Source organism: Panthera tigris, chromosome D2 (genome assembly GCF_018350195.1).
Source record: "Panthera tigris isolate Pti1 chromosome D2, P.tigris_Pti1_mat1.1, whole genome shotgun sequence".
Taxonomy (NCBI): Eukaryota; Metazoa; Chordata; class Mammalia; order Carnivora; family Felidae; genus Panthera; species Panthera tigris.
The window spans coordinates 60,586,343-60,598,724 of record NC_056670.1 but is presented as its reverse complement, the minus strand read 5'-3'; the positions used below and the strand labels follow the sequence as shown (position 1 = coordinate 60,598,724).

The 12,382-nt window shown below is 36.2% G+C and overlaps 1 protein-coding gene across 7 annotated transcripts in view; it reads left to right on the top strand.

The window, feature by feature from the left end:
* The window catches only part of NT5C2 (5'-nucleotidase, cytosolic II), a 98,669-nt gene that overhangs the window by 69,824 nt on the left and 16,463 nt on the right, over positions 1–12,382 (top strand). For 5 of the 7 annotated variants that reach the window (XM_042960370.1, XM_042960371.1, XM_042960369.1 and 2 more), the window contains 3 exons: positions 10,369–10,486; positions 11,756–11,851; positions 12,179–12,202. In XM_042960370.1, coding sequence (XP_042816304.1) covers positions 10,369–10,486; positions 11,756–11,851; positions 12,179–12,202 — 238 coding nt within the window. Of the gene's footprint in view, positions 1–5,830; positions 5,895–10,368; positions 10,487–11,755; positions 11,852–12,178; positions 12,203–12,382 lie in introns of those variants that run through there. The other 2 variants (XM_042960376.1, XM_007080238.3) reach the window with 2 other exon arrangements.

The following is a 12,382-nucleotide window of genomic DNA, read 5'->3' as shown; positions in this document are numbered from 1 at the left end:
CTCATCAAGACTATAAGATTGGACAGCCTTAATATAGTTAAAATATTTCTGAGCAATCCTTAATTTGGAAGGCTCTTACTATAACTTACTGCTGGTAGAAGACTGTTCTAGTATCATACTGGCCTGTAAGTGGGAAGGATATTCAAGCAGTAGTTAAAAGATCACCCAAACTAGTTAATAATTCTGTATGTGCATGTGTATAACTTTTGTATACTTGTGCAATTTCAGTATTCTTTGAAAAATTAGTTTAAAAACTTTTGATCTGATAGAAGTTATTAAATAGGAAGAGAAAACATTAGGGAGGATGAAACAAGAATCCAAAATACTGATAACTGTTAAAGCTTGGATGATGATTTTAAAGCAGATCATTTAATATTCTCTATTTTTTTGTGTATGATTTAAAAATATTCTTTTTTTTACATATGTCACTTTATTATTTTTTTAAATGTTTATTTTTGAGAGAGAGAGAGACAGAACGTGAGCAGGGGAGGGGCAGAGAGAAAGGGAGACACAGAATCCAAAGCAGGCTCCTCCAGGCTCTGAGCTGTCAGCACAGAGCCCTACTACATAGGGCTCAAACTCAAGAACCTGAGATTATGACCTGAGCCAAAGTCGGATGCTTAACTGACTGAGCCACCTAGGTGCCCCTAAAAAATATTCTTAATAAAGTTAAATTAAAAGACTAAGTAGAGGAAACTGACAAAATGCCAATAAGGTGATTTTTTTAAAGGTATTAGAATGTAAAGGTTTTTTATTTCCATTTGATATATACTTTTTATTTTAGGTATTACTGCTTTTTTCTTTTCCTTTCTTTTTTTTCTCTTCCCTTCTCCTCTCCTCTCCTCTCCTCTCCTCTCCTCTCCTCTCCTCTCCTCTCCTCGAGAGTGTGAGAGAGTGCGTGTGTGTGCAAGTGTGAGCCGGGAAGGAAGAGAGGGAGAGAGAATCCCAAGCAGGCCCCACACCCAGCATGGAGTCCGATGCTGGTCTCAATCTCACAATTGTGAGATCATGACCTGAGCGAAAATCAAGACTCAAATGTTTAACTGACTGAGCCAACCAGGTGTCCCATCTTACTGCTTTTTCTTTCTTACTTTTTCTTTTTTTTTTTAAGTTTATTTATTTTGAGAGAGAGAGAGAGAGAGTGAGCATGAACAAGCAGGGGAGGGGCAGAGATAGAGGGAGACAGAGAATCCCAAGTAGGCTCCATGCACTTAATTTGGTCTCTACCACAGTGCCGTAACAATTATGCCAGACGCGAGGCTTGAACTCATTGAATCTTGAGATCATGACCTGAGGTGAAACCAAGAGTCAGACACTTAACCAACTGAGCCACCCAGGTGCCTCATGACTGCTTTTTCTTCAACTTAAGGATTTCTTATACTAACTACCTCAGAAAACAAAGGACTATTTCTGCAACCAAGTATGCTTTTGAAGTGGTGTATGTTAGGAAAGAATTTTAAAAGAAATAATACTCCAGGGACACCTGGGTGGCTCAGTCGGTTAAGCATCCCGCTCCTGGTTTCAGGTCAGGTCATGATCTTATGGTTTGTGATAGGCCCCACATCAATCTCTGCGCTGCCAGGAGTCTGCTTGGGATTCTCTCTCTCCCTCTCTGCCCCTCCACCATGCACATGCTTGCTGTCTCTCAAAATAAATAAACATTCTTTAAAAGAAAGAAGACAGAGACAGAGAAAGAAAGAAAAGAAAAAAGAAAACTCCAGTGCATAATCTTAGTTGTAGATAAAAGCTCTTTGTATTGAGATTAAATACCCTCAAGACTATTATTTTTAGATACATACTTATGTTACCTGTTTTAGATTTATATATTACTTTTAAGCATATCTATTTTACATATATGAGTCTACACTTAATTTCCAAATTTTGATTCCCTTTATGTCATTTCACTATCCCAGTTGGTGTTTCCATTAAATTTTTTAATTTTTATTTTTTTAACATTTATTTATTTTTGAGAGAGAGAGACAGAGTGCAAGCAGGGGAGGGGCAGAGAGAGAGGGAGACACAGAATCTGAAGCAGGCTCCAGGCTCTGAGCTGTCAGCACGGAGCCCAACATGGGGCTCGAACTCACAAAATGTGAGATCATGACCTGAGATGAAGTTGGATATTTAACCAACTGAGCCACCCAGGCGCCCCATGTTTTCACTAATTTTAAATTAATCTTTCTGAATTGCAATAATGTGTGGTTGGTTCCTAGGTCATTAGGAGATTTAAAAGATTGTTTAATAAAATCCAGTTCCATCTTCTCCATTACAAGGTGAGTGATAGAAATAATCACTTATCAGTGTTTATGATCTTTTCATTGTCAATCATAAAAGTATTCAAATGTAAATCAGGTTATTTTTTGGAATAGTGTCTTATGTTAGTTGCATCAGTAAAATTACTAAAATCTTAAATATTGCCTGCTGTTTTCAACAAGTATAAACTTGTTTCAAGAGTCTTAACATTAACTACATTGGAATTCGAATTTTAAAAACATTTAAAAGGAGGGGTGCCTGGTGGCTCAGTCGGTTAAGCTTCCGACTTTGGCTCAGGTCACGATCTGTAGGTTTGAGCCCCGTGTTGGGCTCTGTGCTGACAGCTCAGAGCCTGGAGCTTGCTTCGGATTCTGTGTCTCCCTCTCCCTCCCCCTTCCCCTCCCTCTCCCTCAAAATAAAAAAACATTAAAAGAAAATTTATTTTTTAATTTAAAAGGAGTCTTAACATAATAGTTAACTTTTGATTCATCTCTTTTCTGCTTATACAGTCTCTGAATGTTTGCTTTATCATTGGGTTAATGGTCACTGAGAAAAGGAGCAGATGATAATGGAGGCATGCTATGTAATGAAAATTTAAGGTTAAGCCTTGTGGGTAAAAACCTACTGGGTCAGAGAACTCTTAATAGTGGGGGTTACCTAGGCCAGGCAGATCATGAGGTGATTGTAATTCTTTCAGTCATTGGGAACATTTGTTTGGTTTGACAGCCATGGGAAGGAATCAAATTCAGGTAATTACAGTCCTTCTGGCATAATTGTTACGGCACTGTGGTAGAGACCAAATTAAGTGCCTAAAGTTTTTGTTTCCTAAGGTTTTTATCCACCCTCTCAATTTTTCTTTGAGATGAATAGAATAACAGGATTATTTAGGATACCCTGTGGTTATTGAAGAATGAATTTATTTCCGTCTGGATTTACAATTCAGTAAGTACCTAAATTCTCTTTACTTCAAGACTCTTAAGAGGATACTCAAAACATTTCAGTTAGGTGGGAGAACTTATTTGGAAGTATCTGACCTAAAGTATATGCTAGACTTTGTGCACTTTTTGCCCATGGACCCAGTTGAGACCTCAGACCATAGTTGGCTCAACTAGTTTGTTGTTTTTTTAAATTGAGTCAGTAGTTAAAAATGGAGAAGTAAAAATTCAGGCTGGCTGTTATCATAGAATTGGCAACATTTGGCTGAGTATGAGTAGCTAAGTAGCTACTTTGCCCTTTAGGCAAGACATGCACCAACACTTAGCCCATTTTCACAACAGTTGAACACTGATATAAGTGATATATATCTGACGATGATACAGACTGATATAGATAAATTACCTGGATCTGAGTCTTGGAAAGTTTGGTGAACTTTATAGTACCTGGAGATACTGGTTATAAAAATGAAGTGTCTGTTTAAGCCTGAATAAGTCACACATAGTTTTTAAGAAGACTTCCTGGGTTGGGTTAATTGGCCCCTTCTCTGTCCCTTTTTACCTCCCTAGCCACATCATGGTATTGATCTTCTGAAATTGATTATAAATACCTAATTATATATCCCTGTAGTTCACTTTGAGCTCCTTTAGGCCAAGGACCATGAGTTGTTTTTTGTTCTTAGTATCTAGTACCTGGTAAGCAGTAGGCATCCAAATGTTTGTTACATTACTGTAACTTTAGTACAGGTGTTTTTGTTTTGTTTTAGTAAAGGGGTTTGAGTGGGATGAACTGTTCTTATTTTGGGGAAAAATTATGTAAAAACTGTTTCGGTTTTAAAATTATAAGCAGCTCCTTTGGTTAAGCAGGGTTTTTCAGGTTATTATCTCAAAATTTCAGTTTTTCTGTTTTAAATTGAAAACCCTACTTTCCACATGGTAACTACATTTATCATGGTGAGCACTGCATAATGTGTAGATGTTGTGCACCGGACACTGACATAACACTGTATGTCAATTATACTTCAATAATAAAAATTAGAGTAAAGAATACTCTAAGTACACATGCCTGCTAAGTGAACAAGCTCTTAGAGGGGAAAAAAATGGAATTAGGGAATTTTTTCATTTTGTTTTAAAATAAACATTCTTCTAATACTCTTAATAATTTTTTAAAACGAATCTTTTGCTTACCATTTAATTTTACTTTTGCAGTGACTTGAAATTGGCAGGCTTCCAAACTCCCCTTGTGTGTTTATCTACGTTTTTAGCTATTTGGGAGTTGGGTTCATTTTATATTACTAAAAGTGTTGGATGGTGCCTAGCTTTTGTATTTTAAGTCAATTAAAATTGAGGTCATTTTTAGAAATTTTCAATATCTTTTAAAGATCATTTGTGATCTCTTGGATTAGAGATAGAAATTTCTACTCTATGTTATTACCTTAGGGTTTTCAAATAGTTTTGAAAAGTGGAAAAAGTCCTCTGATGTTTATATGAGATTTGGAAAGGTTTTATCTAAAGTTTCCTGATGAAAACGTGAATTAATTTGCCTTTTCTAGTTTTGGTCTCAGAGAACCAACATTGCATAGCCTAAATAGAGAATGTTGATATTAATCACATTTACGGCATAAAAGCAAGTAACTATTCTTGGGTGGTTGGGTTGGATATTTGTTTTTCATAGTGATTGGTGGTGGTGGTTTCTGTTAGTTTTAATGTTTGTAAGACTTTTAGACATTCTATTTGGTCATTTTTGCTGTTCTATTTAGTACCATCTTCCTTTCCCAAAAAAGTTGGGAGGAGTCAAACCATATGTAAATGTCTCTAGGGAAAATGACTCCCTATAAAGTTAAACATAATGAATATCTTAAAAGTGTCAATATTTTGTATGTATCTTCAAGTCATTTCTTTGACTAAACTAGGTAGTTTCTCTAACTTTATGAAAGTAGAGCAATATGACTGTGCTTACTGAAGGCAAATATCCACTGAAAGAATCAAAATAAAGTTTTCCTTCTATCCCACATTTAGACATCTAGTTAGATTTTTAGCAGCGTGACGTTGGTTCTTGTCTGTATCAAGATGGCAAATGTAGGTGTTGGAAGGGTAGAAAAGTCGGTAGTTAGGTACAAGTAGACTTACTTTGGGTACTTAACAGCAAGGTGAAACTGCTCTGGTTTATTCTTGTTTCCTCATTTAGCTTGTTTTACTTACTGTAGTTCAGTTTTAAACAGTTTACCAGCTGAATTTAGTTTCTATTATGTAAACCTGAAATGTGCTAGAGAAAATAAACTAAAACAAAATAGATTTATTTTTCTGTTTATCTTTTAACTTAACATTTCAGGATCAGACTTGGTACTCCAGGCTCAGGGTGTCAGAAAAGGTAAATAATGGACAGTACTTAGGCTGATCTTCAGTACCCTTCTTTTGTTACGGCCATTTAGACAAATTCTAGTGATGGTCAGAGGCTTCTAAATAGGAGGACAGTAACTCCTGTAAATACCAATATCCAAATGGTGTCTCTCTGTTCCAGCCCATCGCAACAGTTTTAAAACCAGTTTTTGTTTTTGTTTTTGTTTTGTTTTGTTGCTTTGTTTTGTTTTTTAACAGGAGAGCCAGTGTAACTCCTTCAAGACTGGAGTGACACTCTACATCTGCATCTGCCTCGTGTGAGTTCTCATTTTGGCAGCAGCACTCTGCTAGGCTGGAACCTCTCTAGAGGTTTGCCCTTCCTTTTCCTAAAATCTGTAAACTATACACAGTGTGTCTTGGTGGCAAAGGTAAAAAGTGCATGAGAATTTTAGACTTCCTTGCAGAAAGATTTTGGCTCATTTCAAAGAAATGGTCTCCTCTAACATAGGTTCTATCTTGTATGAACAACATTTCCTCAAAACAGAGCCCATAACTTTGATCCCCACAACATACAGTTGATATTTTTTGGAGAACTGTTTTTTTCCTTACAGACTATGGAGTAAAGAATATCTTTAAATGCACTCAGTAGCTTCGGCTTTCAAAGCTTTGGTTGTTCTCTTTATAGTCTAGTTACGTAACCTGAGAACACCGTGTGCTGCCCTAGTGGCTCAGGCAGTCCTCTTTTTTGGACTCTGGCCCTTGAAAGAACTTCTTCTTTGTCTTTGAACATTGGGTAAATTAGGATAGGCCTGAGGACTTTCTCGAAGAAGAAATAAGCAGTGAATGTGTGAGGTTATGTTTACTCTGAATCTGTTGGCTGCATTTTGAAAGTCGTAAGAATTGAGTTTGAAGCTACGCATCACTTACTCGCCAGTTTGGGGAGAGAAATTGAAGTTAGAGCGTTTGCAGCTGTGGAGAGGCATAGAGCTGCACAGTGTGAGACCATATATATGGTTCCCCACATATATCAAGGCTGACTTTAAAGGGCATGGTCATTTAAAAAGGGAGTTTTGCTTCTATTTATTTATTTATTTTTCAAGGAATGGTGATACTTTGTAGGCTTTAGGACTAGTCATTTTTGCTACCAGGTCAGAACAAATTGTGATTATTCCCAAGGGACACTTAGAACAAAACATCTAACCTTCTGCTCTGTGCAGCTACAGTCTGCTTTTCCAACCCTGGTTGTACTGTATAGTGCTCTAGCAGATGATTTAATGACCTGGGAATTTGTGTTACTGAAATGATTATCCGGGAAGCTTATGAGAAAATGTCAATAGCTTGTAGGTCTTCCTGATTAATATAGAGCTCAGTGAAATAGATAGTGTTGTCAAAGTGGAACTTGAACTCTCTTTGCTAAATCCATTCCCACCTGATTAGAGGAGCAGTTTGTTTTGGACTAGGTGAAAGAAATTGGAGGGAGGACAGTGTGTTTCAACACCTAGGCTTAAGTTTTGATGGCCTATGTAATCTAGAAATTCATGTTTAACAGTGGTATAATGCCTCGCCACAAAGAGCTTTGGATGAGAGTGAGGGAGACTTAAGTTCTGCCTTAAGCTTATATTTGTGCTTGCTATGTATGTAACTTCAGGTCAGCAAATGGGGAAAATACATTGTATTTTTGGAAAGTACCCTAAACTCATTGAGTAAAAGGAAATTTAAAGTATTTGTTTCTGTAGGTGGAATTACTAGAAAGTTACCTCAGTTGAACACTTGGGAGGTTCTGCCCTGGAATAAACAGAAGTGTGGCAAGTGTGTAGTGTTTTATTATCTGCTGTTCTAGGGTTTGTGCTGACAAAATGGGGATTTGAGGTATCTCCCTCCTCCCTCCACTCCTCACCCGTCCCCGGGTCTTTTTTCCTTCACTAAAAGTTCTGAAAAAATGGATTTCGGTTTTGATCCAAAGTGTCTCCTAAACACAGGTTTTAATCACCATTACTCCCTCCCTCTATAATTACCTGATGTCTAACTAGGGGAAATGTCTCATTTAGGGCTGAGCATGAGTGGAGGTGATTAAGGTTTCCCCCCTCCCATTCTTATGGCATAGCTAGCAAATTATCCTTCTGAAAAAATTAATAATTGAAAATATTTTATATGGGCCAAATCCTATAAGAATGAATGTCAGTGGATTATCCACATTACTTAGCTATACTGGAATTTTGTTTCATTAAATATTGTTTGAAATAAGTAGGACTTTGTTAGGATTGAGAAACAGTTTTTGTTTTATGGAAATTTTGTTAAAATGAGATTTACTCTCAGTTGGGGTGGAAGCACGGTGTTGGGTGAGAGATATTATATTCTCAAAATAATTCAAATTGACATCAGTCAATACTTCTTTTCTAGTTTTATTATAGCACACCAGCTCTTACCCTTTTAGTGTGTAATGAATATATAAGCACTTCTTTTACCACAGTGTACATCATCTAGATTTAAGAATTCCACCCTTAAGGATTCCAAAAGGGTTTGGTTTTTGTTTTTTGGGTTTTTGTTTTTGTTTTGTGGGGTTTTTGTTTGTTTGTTTTGTTGGTTTCTTTGGTGGGGGAAGGTGATGATGGGGCTGGAGTTGAACAGAGAAAAGTACATAGCCAGTCTTGAGAATATTAGTATTAGCATTATTTTTACCCCTGACACAACAGAAGAAACGACAGCTTCTTTTGGCATTGTTCTGATGAGACTCAAGGGCCTCCTTCTCCTAAGGGCCTTAAAACATTTAGGCTTTTTAAATATGATAAATGTTTATTAAAGGAGTTTGAAAGCTCACCTGCTTTTTTTTTATATTTCAACTTAATTTAAAAATAATATATATATACATTAATATTTACAAGTTTTTAAAAAGTACAGAAAGGTACATACATGAAAGTATACTTTCTTCCCCATCTCTTAGCCACTCAGTTCCCTTCTGTGGAAGTGACAAGTATTACTGATTTCTTTTATGTAGTTCCAGAAATATTCTAAAAGATTGATTTTGGCAAGGAAAAGTTGAATAGTACTCATTAAGATATTAGCACTAATTTGGATTGGTAGACTAATTGCAGTGAAAAATCAGTTTGAGCCATAGGCTGTGTATTAATTGTGGGTAGAATAATAATAATAATAATAATAATAGCATTATTATGAGATAAAAATGGATTTTTTTTGCCTCATTTGGCATTTAGCAAGATTGCAGGTCTATTAATTTTTATCTTTAATATAGCTTATTACCCTCTCCTAGAGACTGGTGGGAGGATCCTTACCTAAATATTGCATTTGGAGGAAACCTATTTAAAGGGGCAATGTTTTCTTTATACTGAACTGCATTGATGATTCTAAAAAGTTTTTTCATTATAGAATAAGATTTCAGAGATAGGTAATAGTAGGGAGAAACTCCCATATTCTGAAATCCATCTTATTTCGCCTGTAACAAACTCAGTAGGCTTCTTTGGCAGATAAGGATATATATCCTATACATATACTTGCACATACCCATCCTTCCATAAATTTCATAAAATGAGTCCTAATTCTTTTTTTAATGTATATTTCCAGTCTTACTGAGAAATAGACATACATCACTGTACAAACTTAAGGCATACAGCACAGTGGTTTGATTTATATATATTGTGAAATGATTACCAAAATAGGTTCAGCTAATACTCATCTTCTTATATAGATAGAATAAAAAGAAAAGAAAGAATAAAGGAAAAAATTTGTTTCTCCTTGTGGTGAGAACTCTTAGGATTTGCTATCTTAACAGATTTCTTATATATCATACAGTGGTATTAGCTGAAGTCCTCAATGTTGTCCATTATATCTCTACTACTTATTTATCATATAACTGGAAGTTTGTACCTTTTGACCACTTTCCTCCAATTCTCCCCCCTGATCCCTAGTCATAATTCTTTAATATCTGATTTCCAGTCCACATTCAGATTTCCGTAATTGTCTCAGACATGTCTTTTTATGGTTGATATTGCAGCAATAAGTTGTAAAATGCAACTAAAAATTTTTTTTAATGTTTATTTTTGAGAGAGAGAGAGAGTGTATGAGCAAGGGAGGTGCAGAGAGAGAGGGAGACACAGAATCTGAAGCAGGCTCCAGGCTCTGAGCTGTCAGTACAGAGCCTGACGTGGGGCTCAAACTCATGAACTGCGAGATCATGACCTGAGCCGAAGTCGGACGCCCAACTGACCGAGCCACCCAGGCACCCCTGTAAAATGCAATTTTGATGGCTTTACAATATTTTTAGGGCTGATAAGAAAGCAAGTTAATCCTGACAAATAGAATTATGCTGATCGGAAAAAGCATATAAAGCAACTACCAAGCCAAATAGTAATTGTAAAAATAATTTTTTTTTAAAAAAAAGCTCATTTTGAAGGATTCCTACACGAACTATACACATCAGCGAAACCTTCAACATATCTAGACCTCTCTACCTGGTTTTCTATTTACGTACATTCTCATGGTTTATATCACAGCTGTTGTGCATATTAGTTTCTTTTAAAACTGCCTTTAGATTATGGGCATGAAAGAACAGATAAAGGAAAAAAAGTTTCCTAAGAATGAAAGAATTATTCTGAAATGTTTGATAATTCATCTTGTCGCTCTTGCTCCTACAAAAATATGACCTATTTCCACAGACTAACAATGGAGTTCTGTGATTACTTGGGACAGTACAGAACATGGAGTTTGAGGGAAAAGAAGAAAATGGCCTATTTAGGAGGAGGAGGGAGTTGGGAAAAAGTAGAAATTCACTCATTTGCCTTTTATTTTCATTGACTATTATTATAACGAGAACCTCCTCTCTGTGCAGTGTACAAGTCCCCGGAGTATGAGTCTCTTGGCTTTGAGCTTACTGTGGAGAGATTAGTTTCTATTGGCTATCCTCAGGAGCTGCTCAGCTTTGCTTATGATTCTACATTCCCTACCAGGTAATTTTTCAAGATTTCTTTGGATTAAGACCTTTCCCTCTATCCCCCAAATTAATAATTCCAAATGCATCTCTGACCCTGACCACGGTCAAAGAAAAGAACCAGAAAAGATGGTTTGGTTTGTTTCTGGTTTTGTTATTTTGGTTGGTGTGGATTCTAATATTATGGACTTTTCATGTACATTGTATCTCTTGTGGGTTTTAATTTTTTCTTTTTTTTTTTTTTTTTTACATTTATTCTTGACAGAGAGAGCACAAATGGGGGAGGGGCAGAGAGAGAGGGAGACACAGAATCCGAAACAGGGTCCAGGTTCTGAGCTGTCAGCACAGAGCCTGACACAGGGTTTGAACTAACAAACCATGAGATCATGACCTGAGCCAAAGTCAGATGCTTAACCAGCTGAGCCACCCAGGCGCCCCATATCTTTTGTGTTTTTGAATTGAGCTTAGTTTATTGTTACTGAAGAAGATCTATTTATGGGAAAGAAAAATTATTAAAACTGATGGGCAGTAATCACAGATACTCCTTGCTTTCACTGTTGGAGATCAGTTACATGTTTTACTGACACACTTCAATTGGTCAGTGGGAGCCTCTTGGCAGTTTGCATTTTTGGATTTGATAGGGAAGATTTAAGATTAAGAAAGATGGTGTTTGAGATGCCATCATGAATGTCCCATATATAGCATCTATTAGAAGGAAATATAAGCCAGCTCCTTTCTCCAAGGAAATTAAGACTCTTTTAGAATGGAACCAGTGTATTAAGAGGAATTATGGTTCATACCTTGTTTAAGCTCTTATTCCTTATAGAAAACAGTTGTGATTATTTATCTGAACAGAGTAAATATTTTTTAGTTACTCTGGGTTGAGTTTTTTTTTTATTAAAAAAAGTTTTTTTTTAACGTTTATTTATTATTGAGAGACAGAGGCAGAGCATGAGCATGGGAGGGGCAGAGAGAGGGGGAGACACAGAATGTGAAGCAGGCTCCAGGCTCCAAGCTGTCAGCACAGTGCCTGACGCGGGGCTCGAACTCACGGACTGTGAGATCATGACCTGAGCCGAAGTCGGTCGCCCAACCAACTGAGCCACCCAGGAGCCCCTCTGGGTTTAGTTTTTAAGATTTTATTCACTTCATCCTCCAGGATTATATTGTTTGGGACATGCTTGAGTCTTCATAAAGATTGAATAAGATGGCATTGGTTTATGATGATTGAGTAATACTACATAAGATTGTTGCCTGTATTATTGATGATGTCCTTATTTGCATATAGGGGACTTGTCTTTGATACACTATATGGAAATCTTTTGAAAGTTGATGCCTATGGAAACCTCTTGGTCTGTGCACATGGATTTAACTTCATAAGAGGGTGAGTACATAGAACTTTTAGCCTCTGTCTAGTGTTTTTATAGTGAAAAAATAATGAAGATCATGGGTCTCCCCAGATGTAATATACTTTCCTGTTCCCTCATCATTAAAGAACAATTTCTTTACATAAGGATATTTAACAATTATTTATTAGGCAGTTAGGACTCAAATGGACTTATATAGTTAGCAGTTACATTTTGTGTAAATTAAGTGGTTTCTAAGTATATAGCATCCAACAAAGCTAATCCTGAAACTTGCCCAAAAAGAATTATAGTGGCTTTGACTTATTTGCAATTCTAAGATTTTTATTTTCTCCTTTTTAATACAGTTCTCAGGTAGCTGCTCAGAAGAGGTATGTATATAAAAGCGCTTTGAAAAATGTAAAATTACAACAGTGTAAATGACTAAGATTTTTAACAGCTAATATATGATTTTTTTATATTCTAATGAATAGCTTCAGATACTTGATCATGTGGTTAAATTTTTTAAAAACAGGCTAAAAATGAAAATAGGGTGATAATATTTAAAACTA